The 26,738-nt window shown below is 39.1% G+C and overlaps 1 protein-coding gene across 6 annotated transcripts in view; it reads left to right on the top strand.

Moving 5' to 3' along the window:
• AFF2 (ALF transcription elongation factor 2) overlaps window positions 1-26,738 on the top strand; it is a 347,616-nt gene that overhangs the window by 173,152 nt on the left and 147,726 nt on the right. For all 6 annotated transcript variants that reach the window (XM_085230951.1, XM_085230950.1, XM_085230947.1 and 3 more), the window contains exon 4: window positions 11,243-11,287. In XM_085230951.1, the coding sequence (XP_085087077.1) occupies window positions 11,243-11,287 (45 nt within the window). The remainder of the gene's footprint in view (window positions 1-11,242; window positions 11,288-26,738) is intronic.

Below are 26,738 nucleotides of genomic sequence, written 5' to 3'. Positions count from 1 at the left end.
TGCATAATGCATTTTGCTTCTTATTTTGATACACATGTATATAATTTTATATGATAATATGTAAACAGAAATTATTTTCCCAGACATCCCTTAGGAAAGGTCATGAGGCAAATATTTCTAGCAAAGGGAACAGCATTTTCTGTAGGGAAAGAGAGAAAGAAAGGATTTGTGGCAGTGTGCCTCAGAGGAGGGAAGGATAGCTAGCAGAAGTGCACAGCACCTTCTCTGGCTTTGGTTTGTCCCTGTTCCGCCTCTCACAAGCTCTCCTCATGTGTCAGGAGGTCTTGGCAATGCCTGCTGGAATTAGGCATATTTTGTTTGCTTGTTTGGATAAGAAACACAGATACAAGATAGTGCAAATTGGAAATCAGCTGTCCTGGTATGCTTCATAAATATTAGCTGGTAATCTATCGCAAGCGATTAAATATGTGAGCACTTCTGTCCTTTTCAATGCTGGTAGGCATCTCTGTTTTATTTCATCTGTTGTTCCTTCTGCATGTATGAGTATGTGCTGTGTTGTGTAGGTTTTTTTCAAGATGTGTTTCCATCTTAAGACAAATAAACCCCATTCTCCATGGGATCATGATACAATGCAAGAGCCTATCCAACTGTATATGTGTTGTAAAGATTAATTGGCATTCAGTTAGGGCCCATGAAGCATGGTGCACCGAGCATTATCCTCTATTTTTACCTTCAGTTTACAATGCGGTTCAGTTCACGCAATGGACACGGATTGAAAACAGTGCATTTCTGAAGTACAGAATGCACACTTTTTAATAAGGTGATCATCCAAGTAACAAAACCTTAGAGAAGTGAGAGAGATTCAGATACGCCGTAATTGTGGGCAGTGGTAGCATGGTCTTTCTTTTCATTGCTAAGTGATATCTATGAAAGGGGGCCCAGGGGAACACTGAAAGCACAGAATTATCTTTTATTTGTTCTGTAGATTTTTTCTGACCAAAAAACCCAGGTGTCCATGCTTATGCTTAAGAGAACTGGAGCTTTGCTGTGGTGCGAAAGAAGCGACTTGGCACTAGGTGCTTGGTTATGCTTATTTTGTTCCGTTGGCGGCCGGTGGGTGCCAGGCTGGTGAGGAAGGCAGGGAGGCCAAGAGCTGCGAGCGTGAACCGTTATTTATAACAGAACAAAGTGGTAATTTTGCAACTATTGCAGCTCAAATGCGGGACCATTTCCCTAGTAATAAAACTCTTACTCTGTAACTGTTTACTTATCAGGAGGCCATTATGTGATTGATGACCTGAAAATGGAGGTTATCTTTCAATTCATTTGAAATGCAAACTGATGAGAAAATCTATAGTTATTGCAGCATATTTTTAAGCAAAATCAGGCACCTACATTGACCTCCTATTTACATTTGTTTGAGAAGAAAAATCACATAAAAGCTATCAAGAAACACACTTCACAGCAGGCAAATTAATTGGTTTTACTGTATTTGAATGGAGGGTTTGTCAAATAAAACATGCCATGACAGTTAATAGTGTCATTTAGAGGCAGAAAATTATTGGCTTATTTGTTATTGCATAAAAGGAAGGCAAACACTTTGTATTAGGAAGTTTTAATGTGTTTAAAATCCTCATTAGGGATTTATGGACATTCTTGCTTAGCATAGCGCCTCATTAATTTGAGGCTAAGCAGTTACTTCTGTGTTTCAATTCCAATTTTTTTCCCCCTTTTCTTTAATTAGATCTTGCATTAGGGTTTGTTCTCTACACCACTGGAGATGTTGAATTAATTAATGTGATTTATAAATCTAATGGAAGTGAGTTATTCTTAGATATCTTTTCATTTCAGTGAGCAGTTTAGCTGCACGTAACATAAGTCCACACAACTCTAAGAGATTTGGGGAGCTCAGGAAAAGTGCGACTTCTGTCTTGTATACATTCAGCAGCATCCCTTGGCATTAATAGATCAAAGGATTTTAATTAGAAATGTAATAAAAGGGAGGTCATAAAGATCCCGTTCAAAATCAGATTTTCTTTGTTCTAAGTTTTGCACTGTCCAAAAAGCATTGTTTTACCTCCCCTTTTGTGTGATAACCAGGACATTCGGTGGCAATTGGGATAATAATGAATGTAAGATCTAGCTCTTAATGTAGTCTGAGTTTGGATCAGATCCCAATAAAGTCTTACTCACTAATTGTGCTACTTTGTTGGTATTCATAATAGGAAAGTGGCTTTTACTTCATATAGGAACTTTGTTTATTTGACTGAAGTTTATGTAGGAAATATGCTAAAAGGCATGCTGTTATTTCAACTTGAAGATATTTCAAATTGCATTTGTTTTGTTTCTGTGTCCTTGCCCTTTCAGTTCTGGCCTTTGCTCAGGAAGAGCCAGACTGAGGATGCCATTTGCAAGCTGTGCCAGTGGTGAAGAGACATATGAAAACTTGGTATTGGCAAACAAGCTTTGAGCAATTAATTCGGGTCCCAGCATTGGCCTTGCAGCTTGTATTGCTGTACAAATTAAACACAGGAGTACATTGTTCTGTGAGGATGTCCATACCTGCTTAAAAAAGTGAAGTGGAGCAGCTAAGGAACACAGTTGCTTGCTGCGTTTACAGCCACAGTAAAGACATTGTCAAATGTAAACAGGTGCTTAAAAAAGTTACTCTTACAAAGCACAAAAAAGATGCTACAGCCTGGATTCGTGAGGTCAAATAGTGCTTCAGGCTACACTGATGCAACTGCACTGACATCAGTGGACTTGCATTGTCACAGCCTGCTGCCTGATTCTGCTGGCATGTACTGGGAACAGACACTAAATGACACTAATGTAAAATAGATTTAAAGGACATCCAGATCCAAGTTGTATTAAATTTTTATAATTGTGTCTGTAGAGAAGAGGGATTTTGAATGATTTCCAAGAGGTTTCTCCTAGGGTTACACCGAGAATGAATGCAGCTTCTTATTTACATTACTATTACTGAGAGCAAATAGATTCAGAAGCCAAACTCACTTCACACTCCTTCTGTATTTGTGCTGCCTCACTGTCTTTAGAGGAGTTGGATTTCACACTGGTACAAGTAAGACAAGAAGCAGGCACTTAATCTTTATTTCTGCTGCACCACATATCTCACCGCACCAGAGGGTTGCATAGTCTGCTAGTCAGGCTTTGATCTTTAAAGTGGACAAGAGCACAGTGGCATTTTAGGTCAGTGTGCTTTTTATCATCAGTGTAATGGAGACGTACAAGGTGGCTGCTCCCAGAATAAGGCACATGAGAGAACGTACTTATGTTACGTAGGGAAATGAGTACTTGCAGTTGTTGGATGGCAGAAGAGGACGGGGGAAAGATAAACAGAGAAGGAAGAAAAAGGAAAAAATTAATTTCCAAACTTGATTGTTCTCTATCAATATTTAATGGCATGTAACAGCTCCCATGCAAGCAACATCAATGTTTGGTCACAAATAAGAGGCAAAAAAAATCTTAGTTGGGACCTGACCGAAAACTAACATGAGTGGTTAGTCTGGCATTGTCATCATGGAGAGCTTCTATGACACTACATTCAGAATATTTATTCCATAAGCAAAATCTGGAGCCTTACCAACATTAAGAAAAACCCCAGACACTCTGAAGTGAGAGATTGCTTTATCAGGTTTCTCTCTCTAATAGTGTTTGACAACTTGCTACATGAAAATAATGGAGAACTATTGAGTTTAAATTAAACATCAGCATGTTGTGTTTTCATGGAAACTATTTTATGCTGATCAACATTGAAATGGTATTTATAAAAGAAAACATCAAAGAAATGAAAAAAAAGAAAAAAAAAATGGGCTGAATATCACACACAAAGAACAAGACAAATAAAATTGTCACATCCAGATCCACCCAGTTTAAAGGTTACCGCAGCAGAACTAAATGCCAGAGAAGAAACAGTGTCCTTGCAGTTGCTCTGACTGGGAGGTTGTTGTAGGCTGAATTCATTGTAGGGAAACCAAAGTATAATGCTTTCCAGATTGTGAGTTAGCACCTAAGAGCCCCGCTTTGGTGTAACAGCACCATTTTGACGGGGGTGACTGGAGGGGAGTATGTTGGAGCCATTAGCTTTTATAAAAAAAACTAAAGCTACCTGTTGTTGTTAGTTTGGGCTTCTCAACTTGAGACTTCTGGGGAAGTTCACTAGGGAAGTCAGTGGGAGTCTGAATCAGGCACATTTTGGACCACAATAGTAAGTTGTTTTTCCTAGTGTATGTGATGTACTTGAGGGAACAGGCATATACTTCTTCATCCAACACTTGAAAAGCAGCACTGACTGCAGACCAGGCTGTCTTAGCTAATAAATCAATTAGTCTGGTCTGCTCCCTAAAACTTTTTCTTGTTACCAGATTCTCCAGTAAATGCATATTTGACACAACTCCTTCATAGTGTAGTGTTTGCATTAATGGTGAGCAGAGAAGAAGCTCTCTATATTTTGTTTTAAGCATTCTTCTTTCTCTCTTTTTTTTATATATACAAAGAATATGTTTTCACAGACCTTCTAGTAAGCCCTAGGATATATTTTGAGGGTTGAAATAATGAAAAATGTAGTCTTTTCGTGGTATTTTGGTTCCAAGATGGTGGAAGTACCAAAAGAAAACAGTGAATATACATTACTTGGGACCCACAAATGGTTCCCTTGAGAATGAATAACCCTGTGAAAAACACATATATGTATTTGAATACCAAGGAAGCAATTATTTTTCTTAATACCACCTTGTTTGTCTTAATTCAGCTTCCTGAGTCTGATAGGTCTTAGACCCATCAGGATATTATGACTGACAATGCTAGATCACAGCAGAGACCCACCAAGTCCAGTAACCTATCCATGGACCAAACATACAGTACCAATACATACGTTGGTGATAACCTCATGAATATCAAATACATCTGAAAAAATACCACTTAGACTGTGATATTTATTCCTTGCTCTTTTGCTGCTCCCACTCTTCACCTATTTGCACTAAAGTTAGTAAAGAAGATCATTTCAGCTAGTGAGATCAGCTTAATGTCTATTTCAGATGTCTTTAACATGAACAACCCTTTTGGGAAAAATATTAGCAAAACAGGAAACAGACAAAAAACGTGAAATGTAAAGCAACCCAAATAAATTAGAACAGTGGTCTCTGTGCAGTGGTATGAAGTTAAATTCAAGGAAATGTGAAACAGTCTTCCTCAGAAGGAGTAACGTATAGCCAGATTGCAGCTGAGGGACACACAGCTATTGAACAGGAGTGAGTCCAGAAGAGATGTAGGGAATGTCTGGAAAGGGGAAACAAACCCTGAACATAAAAGGAGATACTGATGGAAGAAAAGCTGATGTTGAAGAGGACTGGCTGTATACTCCTTTCAAATGCAGACAAAGAATTGCATCTTTGTAGACTTCTGGTGAGAAAATTGCAAGAACAGGATCATAGTTTCATTCATGCTGAAAGGACCTTTGAAGGCCATTTAGTCCAACTTCCTGCTCAGAGCAGGTCTGTTTATTGCAGGCTATTCAGTGGCTTGTCCAGTTGAATTGTGAGAATCTCTAAGGATGGACGTTCTCTCACATCTTTGATACCTGCTCCAGTATCTAACCACCCTCATGGTGGAAATAGTTTTACCAATAATGAACTGGAATTTCCCATGTTCTGACAAGTCTCTACTGCCTCTCATTTAGCCCCTGAAGCTATGGGAAGAGTCTGGCTCTTTCCCATGAGGTAGATGCTACCCTTTGCCTTGTCTTCTTCCAACGGCCTCAGCCTCTCTTCATGTGCCGCAGGCTCCAGGCCCAGCCATGTAGGAGGCCTTGCTCCAGTATACCAATGTGTTTTGCATACTGGGAAGCCCAGAGTCAAGCAAAGTACTCGGGTTGGAGTACTGAATAGAAATTCCATGCTAGCTACATTCTTACTGTTACAGCCCAGTGTGTCCTTGGTTGTCTTTGTGCCAGGCACACTGCTGACTCCTGTTCAAGCAGTTGGCCACCAATACCCCCAGGTCCTTGCTTGCAAACTATCTTTCTAGGTTGTTTTCCCTCAGACTATGTTGCTGTGTTGGGTTATTCTATCTCAACTGCTGAATTTACTGGTGTTTGAACTTTGTGAAATTCTTGAACAAAATCCAAATGCAAATTCAAATTCAATTTGGAGTCCACAAATGGTACTATAACAGGAAAATACAGCCTCAACATTGTGTCTCTTACATGGTTTAATCCCATCTCATCTTTTTCATGTTAACTGAGCCTGACTACACTGAACAGTCATGTATTTTAGTCCATCCTACTAGCAGGCAAGAGGAGTTCTGGCCACCGTGTGCTGAACTTGTGGAACTCACTGCAGCTGGATTCTGTGTGTTAAGTGCAACCAGAAAGACAGGAGAGAGGTTCATGGGCAGTAATTCTCTTACAGGTTGTTCAGCATGCTGACCCATGCACTACCATGACTAGCTAAGACTGTTCTGTGAGCTGCAGCTTGCTTGAATCTGGAGGGTTTTAAATATCAGTGTGACTTAGGAGACTAATACTCTGTTCTTATGGTCCATGGACTGAGTGGGTCTCTGGTGAGATCTAGCATCACCAGTCATAATATTCTGATGGGTTTAAGACCTAGCTCAGGGAAGATTTTTCCATCGTACCTGGAAACCCCTCTGCTTTGTGCACTGCCTGATCCATTTCCCACATGCATTAATAAAAAAAAAAAAAAAAAAAAAAAGAAGCACTATCTGTTCTTAAAAAAGCTACCAGGAGCTGAAGGCATTTGTAAGATGAAGTTTCTGCTGACAGACTTGGTTTTGCTGCTTCTGGTTTTCTAAGAGTTTTCCTCTTATCTCCATGTAGTGTACAGTGGAAATGATCAATCAATGCTCATGCACAATATCCTTTCTTGCTAGCAAGTGTAAAATCAGTTTGTGTTTGAAGGAGTAAGTCGTCATATGAGCTTCATCTCCCAGAGTCAAAATGGCTCTCTTGATAAAGGAGATGACAGTGAAAGAGCTCTTAATGAATAAACACATAGGTGCTCCTATGCAAAAGATGAGAGTGAGTTCCTACAATTGTTTAGCATTCTACCTTTATCTTTCCAATTAAACAAAGATAGGAAGAACTGATTACTGAATGCCAGTTATGCACCAATAGAGCCAGAAGGATTGTTCACAAACAGTTTATTCAGATGACAATATAGGCAGTCAATTTTGGTAAAGTCATTATTCAGTGTGTATTTCTGCTTCCCGACACTGCATTTCAATTTTCAGGAGTTTTTTGATAAGTTTTTTGGAAGATTTTGTTGCTAACCTTTGGAAGACATGCCAGGGAAAAGAGACTTTATGTGATTTCTCTGTGGCCACAAAAACAAATTCTGATCTAATGCAGGTTATAAATTGTCCAGGAGCTAAGAGTGGTCAAGGAACTGTTGAATGAATAAATGGAAGGTTAGATCAACATGACTCATCAGATAGTGTAACCACTAACCCCATGCCATTTGATCTGCATGACATTGGGCTACTATTCCCTCACTCTAGTATTTCTGCCCTCCTTCCTTCTCTTTAAAGTTTAGCACTGAGCCATCCAAGCCATACATTAAACCTTTGGTTCCACATCATTTAAGTTCTGTTCTTTCTCTTATAAGACCGAAATGTGAAGAGCCTTATAATACAAGCTGGGAGATTTTGACCATCTAACCTTTAGGTTTTTTTCTTCCTTTCTTTTTTTTTCCTTAAGCCTGGGAGCAATATCTAAAAGTAAACATGAAGCATTCTGATGCAAAAGAGGTTTGCCAGATTAAAATGAAATTGAAAGATAAGTTCAGTGTAACATGTAGCTGTTATGAAATCTTTTTGTTTTGATTGAAGTCATATTACCTCAGGACTTCAATCTTCAGCTTATGTAATATTAACTGTTCTTCAGTCCAGAGCTCATGCTGGCTGATAGCAGCTCGTGATGTGAGATGTAACTGCTCAGTCATTCAGAGACAAAATTCCTGGAGTCTGTCTTTTTGGCTGGTTTAGACCATGCTGCTCACAAAGGAAGAAACGCATCAAAAGCATGCACAAGTGAAAGCTGGGTCCTCAGGTTTAAAATCTGGTTTTCAGTGAATGCTCAAAAAGCCAAGGAGTGGAGAATCACATAATGCTTTCTAAACTGCTTGATTTTGGGGAAGGTAACACTATGGGATGTCCAACATTGATTAAACTCCTGGAGAAATGTGGCATTTTATTAATGGCAAATGTAACAATAAAATTTTATAGTACTAATACTCAGTGAGGTGAAGCTACTTGCTGTGTTTTGTTCTACTCTGATCTACCTGTGCTTGGACTGCATGGTTTGCATGGTAGGCAATGCATTTTTATGCTGGATGCAGATATTTGTGGAAAATTAACCTGCAATTTTTGATTCATACTTTGAAAGGCTGGGAGTCTGCTCGTTTCTTCTTCTTCTTCTTCTTCTTCTTCTACTTCTTCTTCTTTTTTCCCCCCTGAGTATTCCAAGTCTCCAATAGATCTGTGCCTTTCAAGTTCCCTAGAACTTGAATACATGCAACTGTAGCATGAATTTAGAAAAATGGTCTCATTTCTTGAGAAATCCATTAATAGTAATGTATTGAAAAACTCTTACATTGATCTTCTCTCTGATAGTCATGTTGTAATAATTATTCTTTTAATGTTTGCATCAATCTAAATGTTTCCTCTTTGTGCTAGCTCCTTTTTGGATCTCTCTATATGACAATCACAGTACTTTGACATCTTGCATTACTTTAATACCAGTGATTCAAAACAAAGCAATGCCAAAGGGAACAAAAGTTCTGTCAAGCCATTAAAATCATCTCTGCCATTAACACAATTAAACTGATGCATGAACATTTACAGTCATTAGTAAGTGCTGCCAGCAGAAGCTTGTTGTGATTGTATAATATATAAAGGGCTTTACTGCAGTAGAGTAGTATGTTTATTATTATTAACACCATTTGTTCTGAAGTAACATAAACAGGGCTGTGAGTTGAGAGAGCACTGTAAAGTAAGTGCGTGGTCTGCCTTGTGTTCAGTGCACAATTATGGCATTTCTAAACAGAAGAATACACACAGTGTCCAAGCTAACCATTGGAAACGCTGTGTGTAATGTCAGGGAGGAGCATAAAATAGAGAGATGGCTTCTGTACCTCTGTCACTTTTCCCAGTCTGACCAACTCAGACATATTTTGAGCTGCTCTTGTAGCTGCTCTGAGAGATTTTTTGGTTGGTGTGTAAACTGCAAGCTTATTACAGTAATACTTAGTTTGTTTTCTCATATTCCAACATACCACTTCCTCAATGAAAAAGAATCAGGAGTGCATTAGGCATTTGTTCTCTTACTATCCTACTGCACATTGCAATAATACTTTTTCAATTATCCGAGGCAGATTATCCTCTCTGAATTGGAAGCTAGGTATGGAAAACCCAGATTAGCAAAGAGTTTAAAAGCACTGAGAGGAAAAAAGAAGTGGTTTAAGCAAAATTTAATTGAGGAGATTGAGGGAAGGTCAATTAAGTTCTGGAATATCAAGTAGTACAGGAGGAAGGTGGAATCCATGTAGCTAATGCTGACAATCCACTGGAATCTTTCAGCCTAGATTTGCTGGGCAGAATTGGAGTTTTTTTCATTGATTGAGTGTTTTTAAATGGTATTATGGAAAATGATAATCTGCTGTTGATGTTGTAGATGAAATTACTAACTACTTCAGTGTGGTCATTTTCTCTTCAATACATCTTTACCAAGATACTGCTGAACTGTTGGGAATTCAGATAGCAGTAGTGAAATAAGCCAAAAGAATGGAACATCTTGCTTATTGGGAAAGAAGTAAAAGTTGAACATACGGCATTTGAGAAAAGTCGCGTATAATTCTACATATCTGTGCCTGCTGTAAGAAAGAAGGGAAGTAGGTTGTGGGAAGAGCTCTACAGGCAGGCTGAGGTAACACCAAAAGCAGAATTTTAACTAATTATCACAGAAAAGGGATAAATATTTTTAAACGCTACTCCATATTTTATTCAGAGAAGGAATTGGGGACCCAGTTCCCTGCAGTTTTTGAGCTAGACTAACACCACTACCAGAATATAAAGTGTGCGACATTAATAGGAAATGAACATGGTGACCTGTTTGGTCTTCCTGGTCTTTGACTTTTATCACTTGTGTGGATTTATTCTTGAAGCTTTGTGCTTGTTGAAGTCTAGGAGGAAAGCCATAGTCATGCTTTCAGTCAAGCTCTGTAGCAGATTTGAATGGCACAGATGAATCTCAGTCACGAGCGTCCATTATCAAACTAGTCATCAAGAGGTAGAAATGTCTCACTGAATTGTTACGGCATAAGGTACTTGGCTTAACCTGTTTCTGGTACCTCCCTGTGTATTGGCTCTGCTGTTCTACTGCCATGATGAGTATCCATTGGAAGTGCCTGCAAGTATTGTAAAATATTTTGCATACAGGTCTTGTCTGTCTGCTGTTTATGTTGTTGTTCACAGCGTTTAGAGCTTCTGTGACATTTAGTAACACTGGAGTGAGGGACTGTGGAAAATACTGCAACAATCATTTAAACAAGTATATTCAGCTGGAAGGTGTTAAGGGCATCATTGTGTATGTGCATGGGAGAAAAGATACCTGCCAAGCCTCTTGAGGTGGACTACTGTGTGCTGTTCAGTCTTGACATGAAACTTTACATGGAACAGGCTAGTGACATGAGAGACAAGAAAATTAGACTCAGCCCTTATAGTCCAGCCAGTATTTTACCAGTACTTTACTACAGTGTATGTGTGCAAGTTTTAATAGCCATCTTGGTTGTTAGTGTATGAAACTGTAGAGTGAGATAGCTGAAGGTAATAACTTTCTCCTAAGTGTTGCCATCTCTGCCTTCTGGCACAGCATGCTGCAAGTTAAACCAAACCTTGAGTTCTCTGTGAAGGCTGCTGCTGGGAGTAACAGTAGGATCTTCTTCTATTACAGATGTTTCAGGCAATTCAACTGCCAGTTCTCAACTGTGAGGAAATCAGAGTACTTAATTGTTCCAACAGTGTCATTGTTTGCACAAAGTAGTGCAGAACAAACAATAATGCAGCAAATTGTGACAAAATGAGTCCTACTGATGACTTTTGTTGATCTGAACTGGAAAACTTGGTATGCAGCAATCATGGATGCAGCAGTCTTCAGACAGAGGCAGTTGTTTGATAGCTGTGCACCTGAAGTCACTGAACTTTGCATCTAGTGCCTAACTAAACATTTTTTTTTCTTCAAACCTAGGTTACCCTTCCCAATGACTCCAGCTGTGTGGAAGAAATACTGCGTGTGAGTAATACACTTTTCTTTTGCTGTATTTTTTTTTCTTTTAATTGTAGTGTTCTTATTTCATCTTTCATGGAGAAGGGCTGTCTTTAACATCATAGTTAAATAGTAAGTTATTAGTGGATTTGTATCAAAGAGACACAGCCTGGTGGGCTCAGGATGATCCTTACTGGCTAAGTTTAGTTCTAATATTCTTTCTCCCTGCACTCTGCAACTTGTCTTGGTTTTCCTCCCAAGACATCTGCAACTTGTCTTGGTCAGGAATTACATCCTTTCCTGTTAATTTGTTTTTAAGTTCTCAGGCTCTCTAAGTCTCTCCAAAATCAATTTCTCTCCCACTCTAGGGCAAAGTTCCCTTAATTCTCCCATAGTGGTCTACAATCTTACTTCTTTCCCCACAGTATAGTTTCCCAGCACTTGTAGTTTTGTGGAAGATGTACAGACATTTTTTTTCTTTTTTTTTTTTTTTGGTTAGAAGTTCTGGTTAGTGCTTAAATGTAGAAAACAAAAAAACTCTACAAGCTACTCCAAACTGAGAAACTAATTGTGCTAAGATCACGTAACAAGAAAAAGAGAGCATGGGAAATGTGCTGCATATGCCTAAATCTGCCTTACTGTAACTGTAAGGTGGGCTTTTCAGACATTCCAAAGTTGAGGTTCCGTGTTGACAGTGAGATTTGTCTGGGACTAGTAGGTTTGCAACCCACCAGTTTCTGTCTGGCATTTTGGGTTTTGTCCTCACAGTTTGAGTTTCTAATCTGTCAGAGCTGCCACTGTGGGATCTCCAGCCCAACTGCTGATTTCGATGTAGAGAGGATAAAACCTCAGTGGAAATTTGTGCTGGCCATGTCTTCTTCAATTGGAGCAACTGGTGTAAACTCATCCAGACCCAAAGTCAAGAACAACAGTGGTGTCAAACTTGCTTAAAAGGACACTACCGTGTTCATTAAATAAAGCAGGCTTTGCACTATTCATTGAAACTGAGTGGAAACCTGTTCCTGTTTTTCAAGTACACGTTATCTTGGGTTGATGCGATGTCCTTATGGGTTGTCAGTGTGTCTGCACAAGTTGAACCAGCAGGCAACCATGCATGTGCAGACCTGCAGTCAAAGAGGACTTTGTGTCAGTATGTGCACCTAGCAGAAATTAATGCAAGGACATAAATGCAATTTATTTTCAATGTTCAAAGTGAGCAGCAGTTTACTGCTTAGATGACATAAGGAAGCAAAACCAAAGCAAATGTTGAAGTGCAGTTTTTAGACTACGTGATACCTTTAAATCATCTCTTCTCCTGTTTATATTATTTGATTAGGTACATTACTGTTCTTGGAATAATTGACGTGTTAAGTGGGGAAAGCAGTTGTTTTCAGTCAACACTACCAAAGAGAAATGTGATGTAGCAAACGCCAGGGATCAATCATCCAGTTGACAGCTTTTATGTGAGAACAGTGCATATAAATCATAGGAAGCAGAAATATTTTCTTTTTTTCTAATCAAGAGGAGACGATCCTGTTTCCTACCCCATAACTGAAATTTGAGTCAACAAATAGCGCTGGAATTTCACAGACTCCATTCTGAAAACCACCAGGATTAGTGCAAGTTTTCCTGTCTCCTTCAGCGGGTTTGGATCAACTAAGTCTCTAAGTGTGTGAAAGCCAGAGATCACAGATCTGCTCCTGGGGCTGCCCATCAAAGGCTGAGTCCCAAGTCCCAGTCCCAACTGATTGCCTTCAATGGCAGTGCTTTTAGGCTTTCAAATTTATATGGTGCTGAAGCACACCTGGAACAGAAGTACTCAAGTTTTGTCAATGTCTTTGTTCTTGTCACATTTGTAATGCAGAATAAGCTGGTGGGAAAGGTGTTTTGGCTGCATGCAGAGTGTCATATTCTACTTGATAGGCAACAGTTAAAAAAGGAGTAAGATAAGGTGATGTCCAGCAGTAGTCAAAATCTAGCTTTGAGGCTTCTTGTGGGAGTCCTGTGTCAGGAGATTCAGACAGAAAGAACAAGCCTTGGTTGCAGCAGCAATTTGTGCTTTGAGAACCTGGATTAAGTTCCCAGCTTCGTCAGATATTTCTGGCTTACTAGGGTCATTGACTCAGGCTCTGAAGAGCCTTTGGGAACGTGGGTATTAGCTTTCTGGTGACAGCTTCCCCAGGTGAAAAAAAATGGATACTAACATTTCCATCTCTGTCGGGGAAGCTGCAGAAATAACACAAGGGTTACAGAGCACTGATGTCCCAAAGGTAGATAGGTGGGAGTACAACAGCATGCATTCTAGCCAATGGAAACAGAACCAGAGTTCAGCTCAAAATGTCTGGCTGTATTACGCACTCACATATGCAGCTTTTAATCCAAAATGAACACCACTGTACTCCTGCAGCTGCTCAGCAAACGCTTGGCAAGGACTGGCAATTTTTGCTCCTGGCCATGTCTACTGCAGAGCTGCACACGCCAAAGTGCCCCCCCTCACCTGCCTGCTCCCACTCTGCCCTGTCAGCTGCTTTGAGGGCATCTCTTACTTGAAGTTTGGGTTTTTTTCTTCTTTCAAGTCACAAAATTAAGTGCCTTAATTCAATGTTACCCCTCCAAAAGGCATAGTAGCACTTTCAGGGTTTTTTGCCAGGCTTTGCAAGGAAGAGGGAGTTAAGCTAAGAATTGTGACGTCATATTTTACTGAGCTCTTTTTTCAAGCTAAATTTGAAAAATGTTTTTTGTAATTGTAGAGGTCTGCAATTTCTTATCTCTTTTTTCCTTTTTTAATTAAAAAACAAAAACAAACAAACAAACAAACAAAAAGTACTGAATTGAGTTTAAGGACCAAACTTTCCAACTGAGTGAGGAGTAAGATCTTGAGCCCACTTACAAAATTTCACAGTCCTTCAGATTTCCTGAAACACTTAGCTACTTGGGTCATCTTGTGTAAACGCTCCAAGAACTGTTTGTGATACTACAAACAAAGGTTAATGGCAGCCTAGTCTCCCGTTCCTTTTGTTTTTCTAACCAGAGTGTCTGAGAAAGTTGTTAAAAATTAAAATTAAATAATAAAATAAAACCCCTGTTGTACACCTACGGCCAAGCTATAAATGTAGTGCAGGAGATCTGCATTTAGCACAGGTTGTTAACACCAAATTGAAACATAAAAGTGAATGGTCGTTGGTATACTTTTTTCTGTTCCAAAATGTTACTATTTTTTTCGACCAGAATGTTGGCTTTGAGCATGTGGATAATGTGGAAAATAGGCAATCAACAGTATGTGCGTGTAATTCACAACTTATTAATATGGATTTAAATTAAGTTGCCACTTGCTACATGCAGGCATTGAAAAATGAATTCACTGAAATGTTGTGATACAAAGTGCAGATGGGGAAAGAGAACTGACATTTTAAACCAATACTCTAAAGCTGTTAGTTGTGCCACATATATCAGTACTTTATGCCAATGTGCCTTGCTGTCATTGTATATCATTTGAAGGCATTATGCCGATCCAAATCTAGGGCTGTGTGTAGTGTGCAAGCTTGCAGGACTCCTTTTCTGCCTACAGAGAGCATAGAAGGGACAACCTTCAGCATGGGTTTGCCTCTGGATAAAGAGGAGATAAGCATACAGCATCACACAAGAAAGAAAGGAAACTTTAAATAAAATTTCTTGAGGACTTGTATTGAAATTATTCACTTGAATTGAAATTTTGGGCGAGGTGTTTAGGCGAGGTTGTGTAGATGTAATCCTGTAGAGGTGAGTCTCAGGTCTGTACATGTGAAGCTGGCAGGTGGGTGCTGCTCGCTGTCTGGGCAGGGACTTCTCTCTGTCCCCCTCAGAGAAACAAAAGAATTTTTGTATATCCATTGTTCACTGTAGTGTGGCATCAAGGAACTCAGCAGACTTCTGATGCTACGTGGATATTGTGATATTATTTAAAAGCTTTCTAGTCTGGAAGCAAAACTAATCCTAAATGTAATTTAGATTGCAATTAGTATAAAAATGACTGGAGTTAAACGAGCAAAGTCTGTAATTTGTATGATATTCTATTCTTCTGATGACAAGCTCACATCTAATGACATTGGAGAATATGTAAATTGATCAGCAGGTGAAAATGCCCTTGATTGGGTAAATTACGTGTAGTGTTACCTTCCTCATGCCAATTGAAAGCACTAATGGATTTAATATGTATCATCCGCAGCTGAGGTGAGCTGTTCGCAGAGCAAAATTAGACCATAACAAATACAGCCCATTATTTGCCCCCTCAGTAAATGTTTTCTCTTCTAAAGTACAAACCAACATTGAAGAACATTGCTAAACGTAATTACATTAATTGTAATTTGAAAAATACAGGTATGCAGTCTGGTGTGGTTACAAACTCACTTAGTAGCTGACAAGCAGTTTAAATATTTTCAAGTGGAACCTGGGGGCTTGCTGGGGAGGACATGATGTGAATTTAAAATGATTATCCAGACGTCATTGGACAAGTGAATAACGAGCTGACTGGCCTAGTAAATCATTTGAACCTGTCAAATGTGGGAACACATTGGGGAGGAGATGATGTCAAGTAACAGTAACTTAGCAACCTGGCATTTAGCTGTCCAGAGAATGAGTAAGAGTAGCCACTTTTAAATAGCTGAGTAAATAAATGAATCCTTATGTCTTAGGTGTACTATAAAAATAGCCCAGCACCGTATGTTTTCTGTCAAGCTGCTTCTAAGGTGATTTATTCTTTCTGTTGAAATGAAAAAAATGAATTGAAAAGTTAACCCACGTGTAAACGTGTATCTGTGGCCTTTGTCCCTTGTCTGGCGTGCAGACCTTGGAATTGTGTAAGGAATGGGCAATAGCCTGCTTTGAAAAACACAATACAGCATGGTCTTTTTCTTTTAGATGTGGCTATGCACATGAAGATTTGGATGGATAAAAACTATACCTTTCTTAGCAATATCCAATTCATTACATTTTCAGCTTTTTAACAGTACTTTTCTGAATGGAAGCAGAGTCAGTTTCTGCTTGCACACCAAAATAAATCAGGGGGTAATTCCACTGACCTCTGATGTCATTTGACTTCATGGAATTCTTCATCCTTCCACACTGGTATGAATTGACAGCAGCTTCACTTACACTGCTGCTGTTGTTATAACATAAAAAGTAGTTTCTCCTGCGTTGCTTTGGGAATATGTGAAAGCAGCTACCAGTCCTTTATTCTGATAGCTGTCTGGATGTAGTTTTACTCCAGAAAAATGGAAATGCTAAATAGTTTTTTCAGAGCAGTTCTCTCCTGGGTCAGTAGGTCATCTGCTTAGTTCTCAGCTCAGTATTAGTAGAATTCATCAATAATTCCAGGAAGGAATTCAGAAAAAGTCCCTTTCCAGCAGTTTGGGCTTTTTTTTTTTTTTTTTTTTTTTTTTTTTTTTTTTTTTTTTTTTTTTTTTTTTTTGGTGTGTGTGTGTGTGCATTATCCAGTCGTACACATACACACACATTGAGATCAATAATTTGAGTCATTTGAAGACATCCTGGCATGGTCTTTAAAAAAGCAAAAGACTCTTTGAGAGCTAGAAGCCTTAGGTCTTCTCAGTCAAGAGCAGACCCCTGGCATAGAGGCTCATCCTGGCCTCTGCAAGTTGTAACTGAACACAGCAGGACAGGATTAGTCAAGCTTTTGGCTATTTCATTGCAGTGACAACATGATGGTGTCACTCATGAGAAAGACACCTCAAGAGCAGACAATATACTAACTTTAGGTACATAATTTGGAGGCCCTGAAGTTAACTTCAAGCTAGCTGAGTAGGAGGTTGGCATTAGTCAGTGCTCAAATACTTTGCGTCTGTGGTGATTTTGTGGGCCACAGTTGCACTGTTGGCAAGGCCCAGGTTAGGCATGAGAGGAGTTCACTTGTGATGTTGAGACATATTAGAAATATGCTTTTTTACTACCAGATCAATTCAAAGCAGACTTCATACTGTTGGGAAGGTACTGGAGAGAAAAAGTTGACTATCTGATCTGACAAATGTATGTGAGTGTGCAGCGTTTCTGTATTCAGAAGGTGGTATTTTCCACCTGCGTGATGTATGGTATATGGTTCTTCAGATGGAAGGCAGCAAAAGATTAAACCTTTATCAGAACAGACAAGCAAGGTCTGATTCCAGCCTGCAAAAAAAAAAGGTTTTATTTTCATGATAGTATTAAAGAAATTATTTAGTAAAGAACTTCAAAACATAAAATCTGATCATTATAGGGGTCCACTGCAGCTTGTTTACATTTTAATAATAATAATAATAACAACAAAAGATTACAAGAAGTATTCAGGATAGGAGAGGGAGACTGCAGTGCACCTATTTCAAACTCAGTATTCAATTCCATTCTTATCTCCTTAAACATATTATTTTAACATATTTTTGTAGTGCCAAGTTGAATCTCCCCCTGTACGCAGCTCTGGTGAGGCCACACCTCGAGTACTGTGTCCAGTTTTGGGCCCTCACTGCAAGAAAGACATTGAGGCCCTGGAGCGGGTTCAGATAAGGGTGACAAAGCTGTGAGGGGTCTGGAGCACAGGCCTTGTGAGGAGGCTGAAGGAGCTGGGATTGTTCAGTCTGGAGAAGAGGAGGCTCAGGGCAGAACTCATTGCTCTCTACAACTACCTGAAGGGAGGTTGTAGTGAGCTGTGGGTCAGCCTCTTCTCTCGTGTAACTGGTGATAGGACTAGAAGGAATGGCTTCAAGCTGCACCAGGGGAGATTTAGGCTGGATGTTAGGAAATACTACTTGTCTGAAAGAGTGGTCAGGCACTGGAATGGGCTGCACAGGGAGGTGTGGAGTCACCGACCCTGGAGGTGTTCAGCAAACGTTTGGATTTTGTGTTGAGGGACATGGATTAGTGAGAACTATTGGTGATGGGTGGATGGTTGGACTGGATGATCTTGAAGGTCTTTTCCAACCTTGGTGATTCTGTGATTGCTGATTTCAGTATTATTATATAGTTTTGCTATCATTGCCTGATTCTACAATGCCACTAAAATTACTCTAAATTTACTCAAATTACTCATTACTGATGTCATGAATATTTGGGCGTGTATTGCTGCTCCTGGAGAGAATGAAAGGGCTCTCATCTCCTCTACTAAATGAAAGTGTGTTAATTCTAGCATGTGTTTTGCACAAGACCCAGCCCAACCACTTCTAGTTTTTCTTCCTCATGAGTAGTCACTTCAGAAATGATCCAGTGTACGCTGCCAGTACACATGCATTACATGCTAGGTGTGTTCGCTCTTACTCATTACTCTGTTATGATGACAATATCAAAAACAACTTTATGTTGTTTATGTCTGGTGCAAGTAGCTGCTGAGCTTGTTTACTCATTTGCAAGGTCTTTTGTTCATAATGTCTTCCTTTGTCCTACATTGTAAAACTACAGAGCCATAGGATTTCTGCTCCAGATTTGTGAACTCACAAGATCTGACTTCCTGTTCCTTTTCATCAATATAAATAAAGATTAACTCTTTTATCTTTGAGTGAGAGGGCTAGAGAAAACAGAGATCTGGATTTCTCATGAAGTTTGACTTTTTGTATGCATCCATGAACAAAAAAAGAATGAAACTGGTGAACTAATTGGAAAATTTTGAGTACTTCTATGCTGTTTTAATGCTTTGCTCTGTCTCTGCATCCTTCCTCAAATACCTTGTGGACTACATTACTTATATTGTTTAAAAACATCCTTAGAAACTTCAGAGCCTGCTCTGTGTCTATCCTGGAGTAGTGTTTTCAGTTCCAAAATGGCTGGTAACAACAAATACTGTTACAACATCCGGTGAGGTCAAGCAGAAAAACAACCAGAAGCTAGTATGTTCCTCTTACATATATTATTGCAAAATTATTAAGGACAAAAATCAAATCCTCTTTTGAAATATAGGTAGTAGAATATTCCTCTGGTCTCAGATTAATCATTTCTGTTATTTCATCTTATCCTGTCAAAATGAAACATGGTTATATATGGGCATGAGTGTTTAAACTGCAAGCAATGTTACCTTTCATTTAAATAGATTAATAATGTGTACTCTACGTAATAAATTGGTTTAGGAACAAAATGAAGACATTGAAAAGTTAGACTTTCTGAAATGAGTGCATGCTTTAAAAACAGTTTTGGTTTGAAATGACAAAGCTTATAGATGTCTTCTGTGAGGATTTTATCTCATTTGCCTAAGGGTGAGTATTGAAGATTTAAAATCTTGGGTGGGAAGCTTCCCATAAGTCAACACTATACTGAAGAGGCTGATTGGGCCCATGGAGGCTAAATTGGACAGAACTACAATAAACTAGACAGACTTACAGCATCTAAGGGAAGATGGGATTGGAAGATGTGATTAAATTAAAAATATATATACATGTATTTCCTTATACATATAAGGAAAGATTTTGAACTAGAGAAAAGAAGAAAAAAAAAATGGACCAACGAGGGTCCATATACTTGAAAACACTGAGTTTTACTGTTTTAACTATACCTGTCATTTTGCAACCTTTGATGTTTTACATGCTCTTGTGGTTTAAGAAGGAAGGTGAAGAAAACAGTGAAAGGATTGTTGATCACAGAATCATAGAATCACAGAATCACTGAATGGCTTAGGTTGGAAGAGACCTTAAAGATCATCGAGCTCCCATGTCTTGCAGAGGACAGGATGGCCAACCACTAAGTAGGGCTGCCCACGGCCCCATCCAACATGGCCTCAAACCTCTCCAGAGATGGGACATGCAGAACTTCTGTGTACAGCATGTGCCAGTGCCTCACCACCCTCAGACTAAAGAATGTCTACCTAACATATAACCTAAATCTTCCCTCTTTTTGTTTAAAATCATTCCCCCTTGTCCTACCACTAATAGACCACATAAAAAGTTGGTCCTCCCTTCCTGCTTATACACTCCCTTCAAGTTCTGGAAAGTCGCTGTGAGGTCTCCCCAGAGCCTTTTATTCTCCAAGCCTTCTTTAAGGCCCAATTCCCTCATCCTTTCTTCACAGGAGAGGTACTTCAGCCCTCTGAGCATCTTCTTGGCACTTCTCTGCACATACTTCTTATGCTGTAGCCCCAGGCCTGGATGCAGACCTCCAAGAGGGGCCTCAAAAAGGCAGAGTAGAGGGAGACATCCACCTCCCTCTTCCTGCTGGCCTTCTTAATGTACTTCAGTCTAAATTGAACCCAGGATGCTCCCAGTCCTTTTAAGTTAAGATTACAGACACTACCGGAGATACTGGTCAAAAAGTATTGCCTTTGAAGAAGAGTATTGCCTTTGTATAGGCAGGCAGACTGTTCCAGTGGAGGAGTGATATGTCAATGCTGTTGTCAGCCTCCATGGGTTTGCTAAAGCTGTCTAACATGGGAAGGCTGTTCTGCAAGCATCAGCAGTTATTCCATATTATGTAGGGAGAATAATTCCAAAAGTCATTTTTTGGGGGTGGGAGTACCTTATTTCTTTGATATTAAGACTTTCAGACTGCATAGTCAGCAGTGTGCTTTCTGATGATCCTTTCCTTAATACATGTGGAGATTGTTTAAGCTGGCAAAATACAGACTGCCATTTCACTCCTGCCACTAAGTGACAGATATGGTCGATCTTCCTATCTCTCGGAACACCCTCTCAGTAAATGTTTGACTATTTACACTCAGATAGAACATCTTTAATCTTTCTGCATAACACTGAGATGCCTCTTCACTCCACAATTTCTCCTTCAATGAAACAGAGAAGGAGAATCTCACCCACACTGACATTGCACTTCAAAGTTAAATTAGTTCCTAGCAAGATGTGCTGGGGACTTTGGCTGGAATTATTGGTGTTATAACTGTGCAAAATTAGATATTTAAAATTATACTGCTTACTGTGGCTTATCCACTTCTATAGATAATTTCTAATGTTTCTTTAAACAAAGTGTGTCATTGAATTTAATGTTCTGAGAAACTTTATGAACTTCCTATCTACTTGAGACATATATTTCAAATTGTACCTATAACTGTGTTTTTTATTGAATATTTAAGTCACTTTCAGTTTCTTAATATAGTACATGGCTTTTAATAAGCTTTTGAAAAGGATGCACGTTATGGATGGAAGACACTTCTGAGAGTTTTCAGACTGTCACTTTAAAATTGTCACATTTATTTAATTAGCCTGTAGATCCTGCCACGTTGATTTATGTCGGCTTGGTAACAGTTTGTTTGGATAGCTAGCAAATCTGATCAGAATGCTTCTTTTTTTTTGCTTTTTGCTTTTTTTTTTTTTCCCCTCAAGGAATTTTTCACATTTCTTTTTTATTTAAAAGCAGTCATTCAGGCACTCAGTCTTGCAAAAGACAGCAGAACAAAAAGTGAGCATGTAGCATTAGAAAGGAAGATTATTTTAACAGTTCCTGGCATTTAGGTGTTTGTTGACCATTGTTCAGGGGCAGGAGATACAAACAGACTATAGACATGAATATGAAGCTCCAAGCGAAGTGTCCAGGTTTATGTTTGCTCAACGTTCTATACGGACTCTTCAATTCACTTGCTGTGTTGCCGTAATTCTTAGCAGGCTCCCCGGACGAGCTCACTAGAAACCCTACTTTCAGCAATTGAAAGCTTTCCTTTAAAGATTTTCTCTATTCCAAAGTTTCTGTGCAATGTCTAAGCAAATATATTTTTTGTTGTTGAGGAAGAGCTATAAATAAGACCGTCTAGTGCTTTGCAGGGCGAAACAGGAACAACACAGGCATATATGCACTTAAGAAACGTATGTGATGCTAATGGGAAAAAAAGGCCAGGTTACTGTCCCTTGGAGTTGCTATTGTCTCAACGGATCATTTAAGGCATGGACTAAATTTCATCTCTGGAGGCAAACTGGAAAACACTGGGTATTGTCTCTTGTGAGGAATTCTTTGAGATCTTCTGATTGAATTTATTATATAAGCACTAAGTGTTAAAGGCTCCTTTAGGTGTTGTAGTCCTTGAATTTCTTTGTATTGAGTATATCCTGTTGAAGTATACGTTATTTGCATCCCACACCCCAAGGTACAGCAAGCTTTAAAAGTATTCTACTGAGCCTCAGAAGAAAAAAAAAAACAAAAAAAAACCTTTGTATGTGCTCTGTAGCAGAACATTCCCAGTAGTGTGAATTGGGTTTTTTTATTTGTTTTGGGTTTTTTGTTTTTTGTTGTTGTTAATTTAACCAATTAGTCCCTTCCCACTTATTCCAGCATTGTATCATTTTGAATCTCACAAGCCCTTTATCTATTCAGTAAGAGGCCTGAGCTGCCAGTTTATCTGGAAAAGGAGTGTTTTACCAATGAAATGAAAACTGGTGCAGAGATTTCTTTTTGAAGAGCAGCCCCTTGTTGTTCCTGAGTTCAGAAAACAAAAAAAAAGAGAACACAGCTTCAATACTAAGCCATTCACTGGAGGTTTCTTACCATGAACATATTTATCACTCTTCTTTTTTCTTGGCAATTGAGCTATTGTTGCTTTTAAAAGAAGTTGTTGTGATCTCCTCATTACCATTTTGCTTAATATGATAAGTGTAAACCACAAGAAAGCTAGGAAGGAACCCTTAGGAATGTTATACTAACTGATTGTGCTCTTTGAAAAGGCTTAGACTGGGAATTTCACTAAATGTATCATTCTGTCTCCTTTTGCTGCAGCATTGCCATTTTATAGCGTCTTTCACCTAAGACAGAAGTTACCCTTAAAAAAAAAAAAAAAAAAAAAAAGCCATGTTATTGCTTTTAGCCTTTGCATCTCTTCAGCAAAGTGAGATCAACTGCTCCTTTTGGTAAAGGACATGCTTGAACGAGATAATAAATGACGTACTCTGCTGAAAAAGAAAAAAAAAAAAAAAGTATTATTTGGCAAATTTATTCCAGTTTGAGTTTGTATGATAACTGCTAGTTGTCACTGTTTGACACCAGCTGGAGTTGCAAATAACAGTGCTGCTTAGAGATGACTAGCAACTATTGGCTTACTGGGTGGTCTTTTTTGGGGGATGCTCCAAGTTTTTTCCAGATTGCTCATATGACCCCTGATAAACTATTACTAGTGAACAACTTACTATTTCTTTTTGACCAGCTAGCAGCAACAAAGACAAAACATATCTAGTAATGCAAATATATAATTTTTAAGTGCTGGAGCACCAAGCTTAGTGCTATTTAGTGCCGTGGCTTTTGCATCCTTTTCCTGTGGGGGGAAAAAAAAAGGCATAGTTTGGAAAAAGAAAGGTTATGGACTTTGCTGTTTTTCAGCCCTGTTAATAGAATTTCATTTCAGTGTAGTTTCCTATTGTGTGGTTTAAAAACAATGTAGGCATGGAAAGCAATCCTCCATGACAATATGTTCATCTGGTGTTCAGCCTGAGCATGCTGGTTTTGAATGCTGGGACCATTTTGTGTGGGACCAGGTGTCCTCAGGTGTCACGTTTTAGCAGCGTTTGTGAGTGGTTAATGCTTCCAACCTCAGGCTTGTAGCTTTGTAAGAAAAAATGAGCTGGGAAATGGGGAATCAAATGTAAGCATGCAACAGTGGAAGTCTAATAGAAATACGCTGGATCTGCCATACCTTAAAGGAGATTAAAAAAAAAGTTGTTTTTCTTGCTTCAGTAAGGTTGACAGCCAACTAAGTTTACACTGTATCAAAGCATCTTCTAAAACACACCTCTATTTTTCTTCACTCATTGGCCTAGCAGGAGTGGATTAAGGGGCAGTGTTGGCATGATTTATAGGACATGCAGATGCAGGAGTAGATCTGCATCAAGGCACAAGTGAAGAAAAGGAAATCAAGACTGAAATGCATGGAAATCAAGACTGAAATGCATGTTCTTTTCCAAAGACTAAAATTACTATAATAAATACTGAGTAAGCTTCCAGGTGGCTGCTTAGGTCTTTCTTTAGGAGAAAGGAATTAAAGTGTTGAGTGTCAGAAGCAGCGGGGACTCTCCCTCTTTAACAGGCCAGAACCCATAGTTTACTCTTGGCAAACACGCTGAGCTTTTGACCTTACAAAAAAAATCAAAGTGCCAAATTAGAGAGTACAATGATCAGGCTTCAGATTGAGCTTTTGTGAGCATCCCAGGCTTACTGAATGCCGATCAAGCTGGCTATGTTGTCCACCCAGGATTGTCCAGCATATAGTCACTGTGAAGATCCAGCACTGTCCTGGGTATGGCATAAGGCAAAAAATGAGCAGCCTTTGCCCCCAAAGCATTCGGTCTCTGCTGTAAGCACCAGGAAGGAAATTATATACAGTAGGGGAGAGTGCATTCTTCGTGAAGTAGGGGACAAACTGAGACACATGGTGTGCTGGTAAAGAGAGCATCAGAGAGATGAAGAAAAAGAAATGGTGAAAAAGGACAGCAGTTTTTAGCTTTTCTTGGCTTGCACTATGTTTCCACTTCAAACTCACATCACTGTTTTAGTGGCATTCCAGTTGAGGTGTGGATGAGTCATGTCAGAGGAAAACACATTAAAAATAAATGTTACTCTATCACTCTTCCCCCCTCCTCCCCCCCCAGGAAAACTCAGGATACAGTACTGCTTGTGTGGCAGCATAAAAGAGATCTGGCAGTGTTTTGATTTTGAAGGCAAAAAAAAAGCAGCCTTTGTAAAAGATTTCAATGTGTATTGTACAACAGTGTGTGGTAGATTCATTTATTTGTATTTGATGAGTAACAACTTGCAGTCCAAATTTAATGAAGGCAAAACATGCTTTAAGCAAAAGACTTCAGCTTTAAACTGAAACGAGTTGCCTATCCTGGTTTCTTAATTTCCCTCTATACACTATTTCAGCTAATTGATGTCCCTGCTTGAAGGCTAAAGCTGGTATCTTCTGGCACAAGTCAGTGCTTTTAAATTCTGGGAGATTTTTAGATTGAGTTTCATCATATTGTCAGGATGTGGTTTATAAACTCGCTGCATGGGTCTAAAATGTAGTGCTCAACCTAAGAGGTTTCTGTGCTAAATCTACAGAGCAAGATGTTTTGCAGTTTACCCATTTAATTTTGCTTGATACTGAATTTGGAGATATTATTTTTTTATTTTTATTTTATTTTTATTTTTAGGTTGGTGTAAGCAGATGCAGAAATTAAATGCTTTTTTTGATAGATTACATGGATAAGGTCTTGTCATGGGCTGCTACTATTTGTATGGAAGAAAAAAATAATAATAAAGTAAACCAGGAATTGATTATATCTGGCAACATAAAGGAGATGGTGCAACGTGTCATATAAATGTGCGCAGTTGTGTGCCTCAGGGTAGGTGCAGTCTTGTTTTGTAACTCTAAATTATAGTTTTGCTCTCCTTTTGGTGTGAACCCTAAGTTTCAAAGAAAACAGGCAATTCGAGACATGCCTTTTTGCTTGTGAAGCTTGGGATGGATGGAACAAATTACCAGATTCCCTTAAACAAGTGCCAGCAGTGAATAGTTTCAAAACACAGTTGCTTATTTACTTGGAGAAATGTTGCCAATGTTTTTTAAATTGCAAAGATGAAATTGTTGGTATTAGGAACTTTTTAAGGAATTAACTTTTTTATTACTTATTGTGCCTTTGTTTATATTATATTGCTGTACTGCCAGGATGTTATGTTGTATTTAACAGTTCAGTGCACTCTTTCTATCTCTTGGAAGATGAAACTCCCATGAACTCAAGAAAATTAGATGTGCCATTCCTGGATATGGCTACAAGTATCATTTGAATAAATAAAATGAAGGAGATACGGCTGTGCATCTCAGTGTGGATGAGAAGCTGCCAAGAACAGGAGGTGTTGCGTTAGCCGTGCTGTCTGCATCAAGACTCTGATGTTGTGTATTGGGCAACAGCGTGATTAGTTTAGTCACAAAAGAAAGACACCTGGCTTTCTGTAAGTGGGCTTACTATACATGACCTCAAGTACCTGAATATTTATGGGGAGTGTGATTAACTTTTTGTAGAACCATAGAATGGCTTGGGTTGGAAGGGACCCCAAGGTCCATCAGTTTCCAACCCCCCCTGCCACAGGCAGGGCCACCATCCTCCAGATCTGGTACTAGACCAGGCTACCCAGGTCTCCCCATGTCTTGAACACCTCCAGGGATGGAGCATCCAACAGACTCTCTGGGCAGCCTGTTCCAGCATCTTACCACTCTTCCTGTGGGGCTTTGTACTTGGTATTAGCTCAACATCTAGTTCTGGATACCCTACGTGGCCCAGGATCTCACACATTCCACATTGTAAATTCCACAGAAATCTTAACTCTATTTCACCATAAAAAACTTCTCATGGGAGCTCTCCTGTGGGCTTCATGTAAAGTTCTGCTTCATTATTTACACTGCATGCTTTTATATTGCCAATTATGTTCTGTGAACCCTCAATGTTCCTTCTGCCCTTTACTCATGCAAATCACCTAAGCCTGACAACAGTTGAGCTACAGCTTCCACACGTCTTGTTTGATCGTAGTCCATCATAATGGTTTTTCTATAGTAGGACCACTAGGG

Source organism: Meleagris gallopavo, chromosome 9 (assembly GCF_905368555.1).
Source record: "Meleagris gallopavo chromosome 9, MGAL_WU_HG_1.1, whole genome shotgun sequence".
Classification (NCBI taxonomy): domain Eukaryota; kingdom Metazoa; phylum Chordata; class Aves; order Galliformes; family Phasianidae; genus Meleagris; species Meleagris gallopavo.
This window is presented reverse-complemented; position numbering and strand designations above follow the sequence as displayed.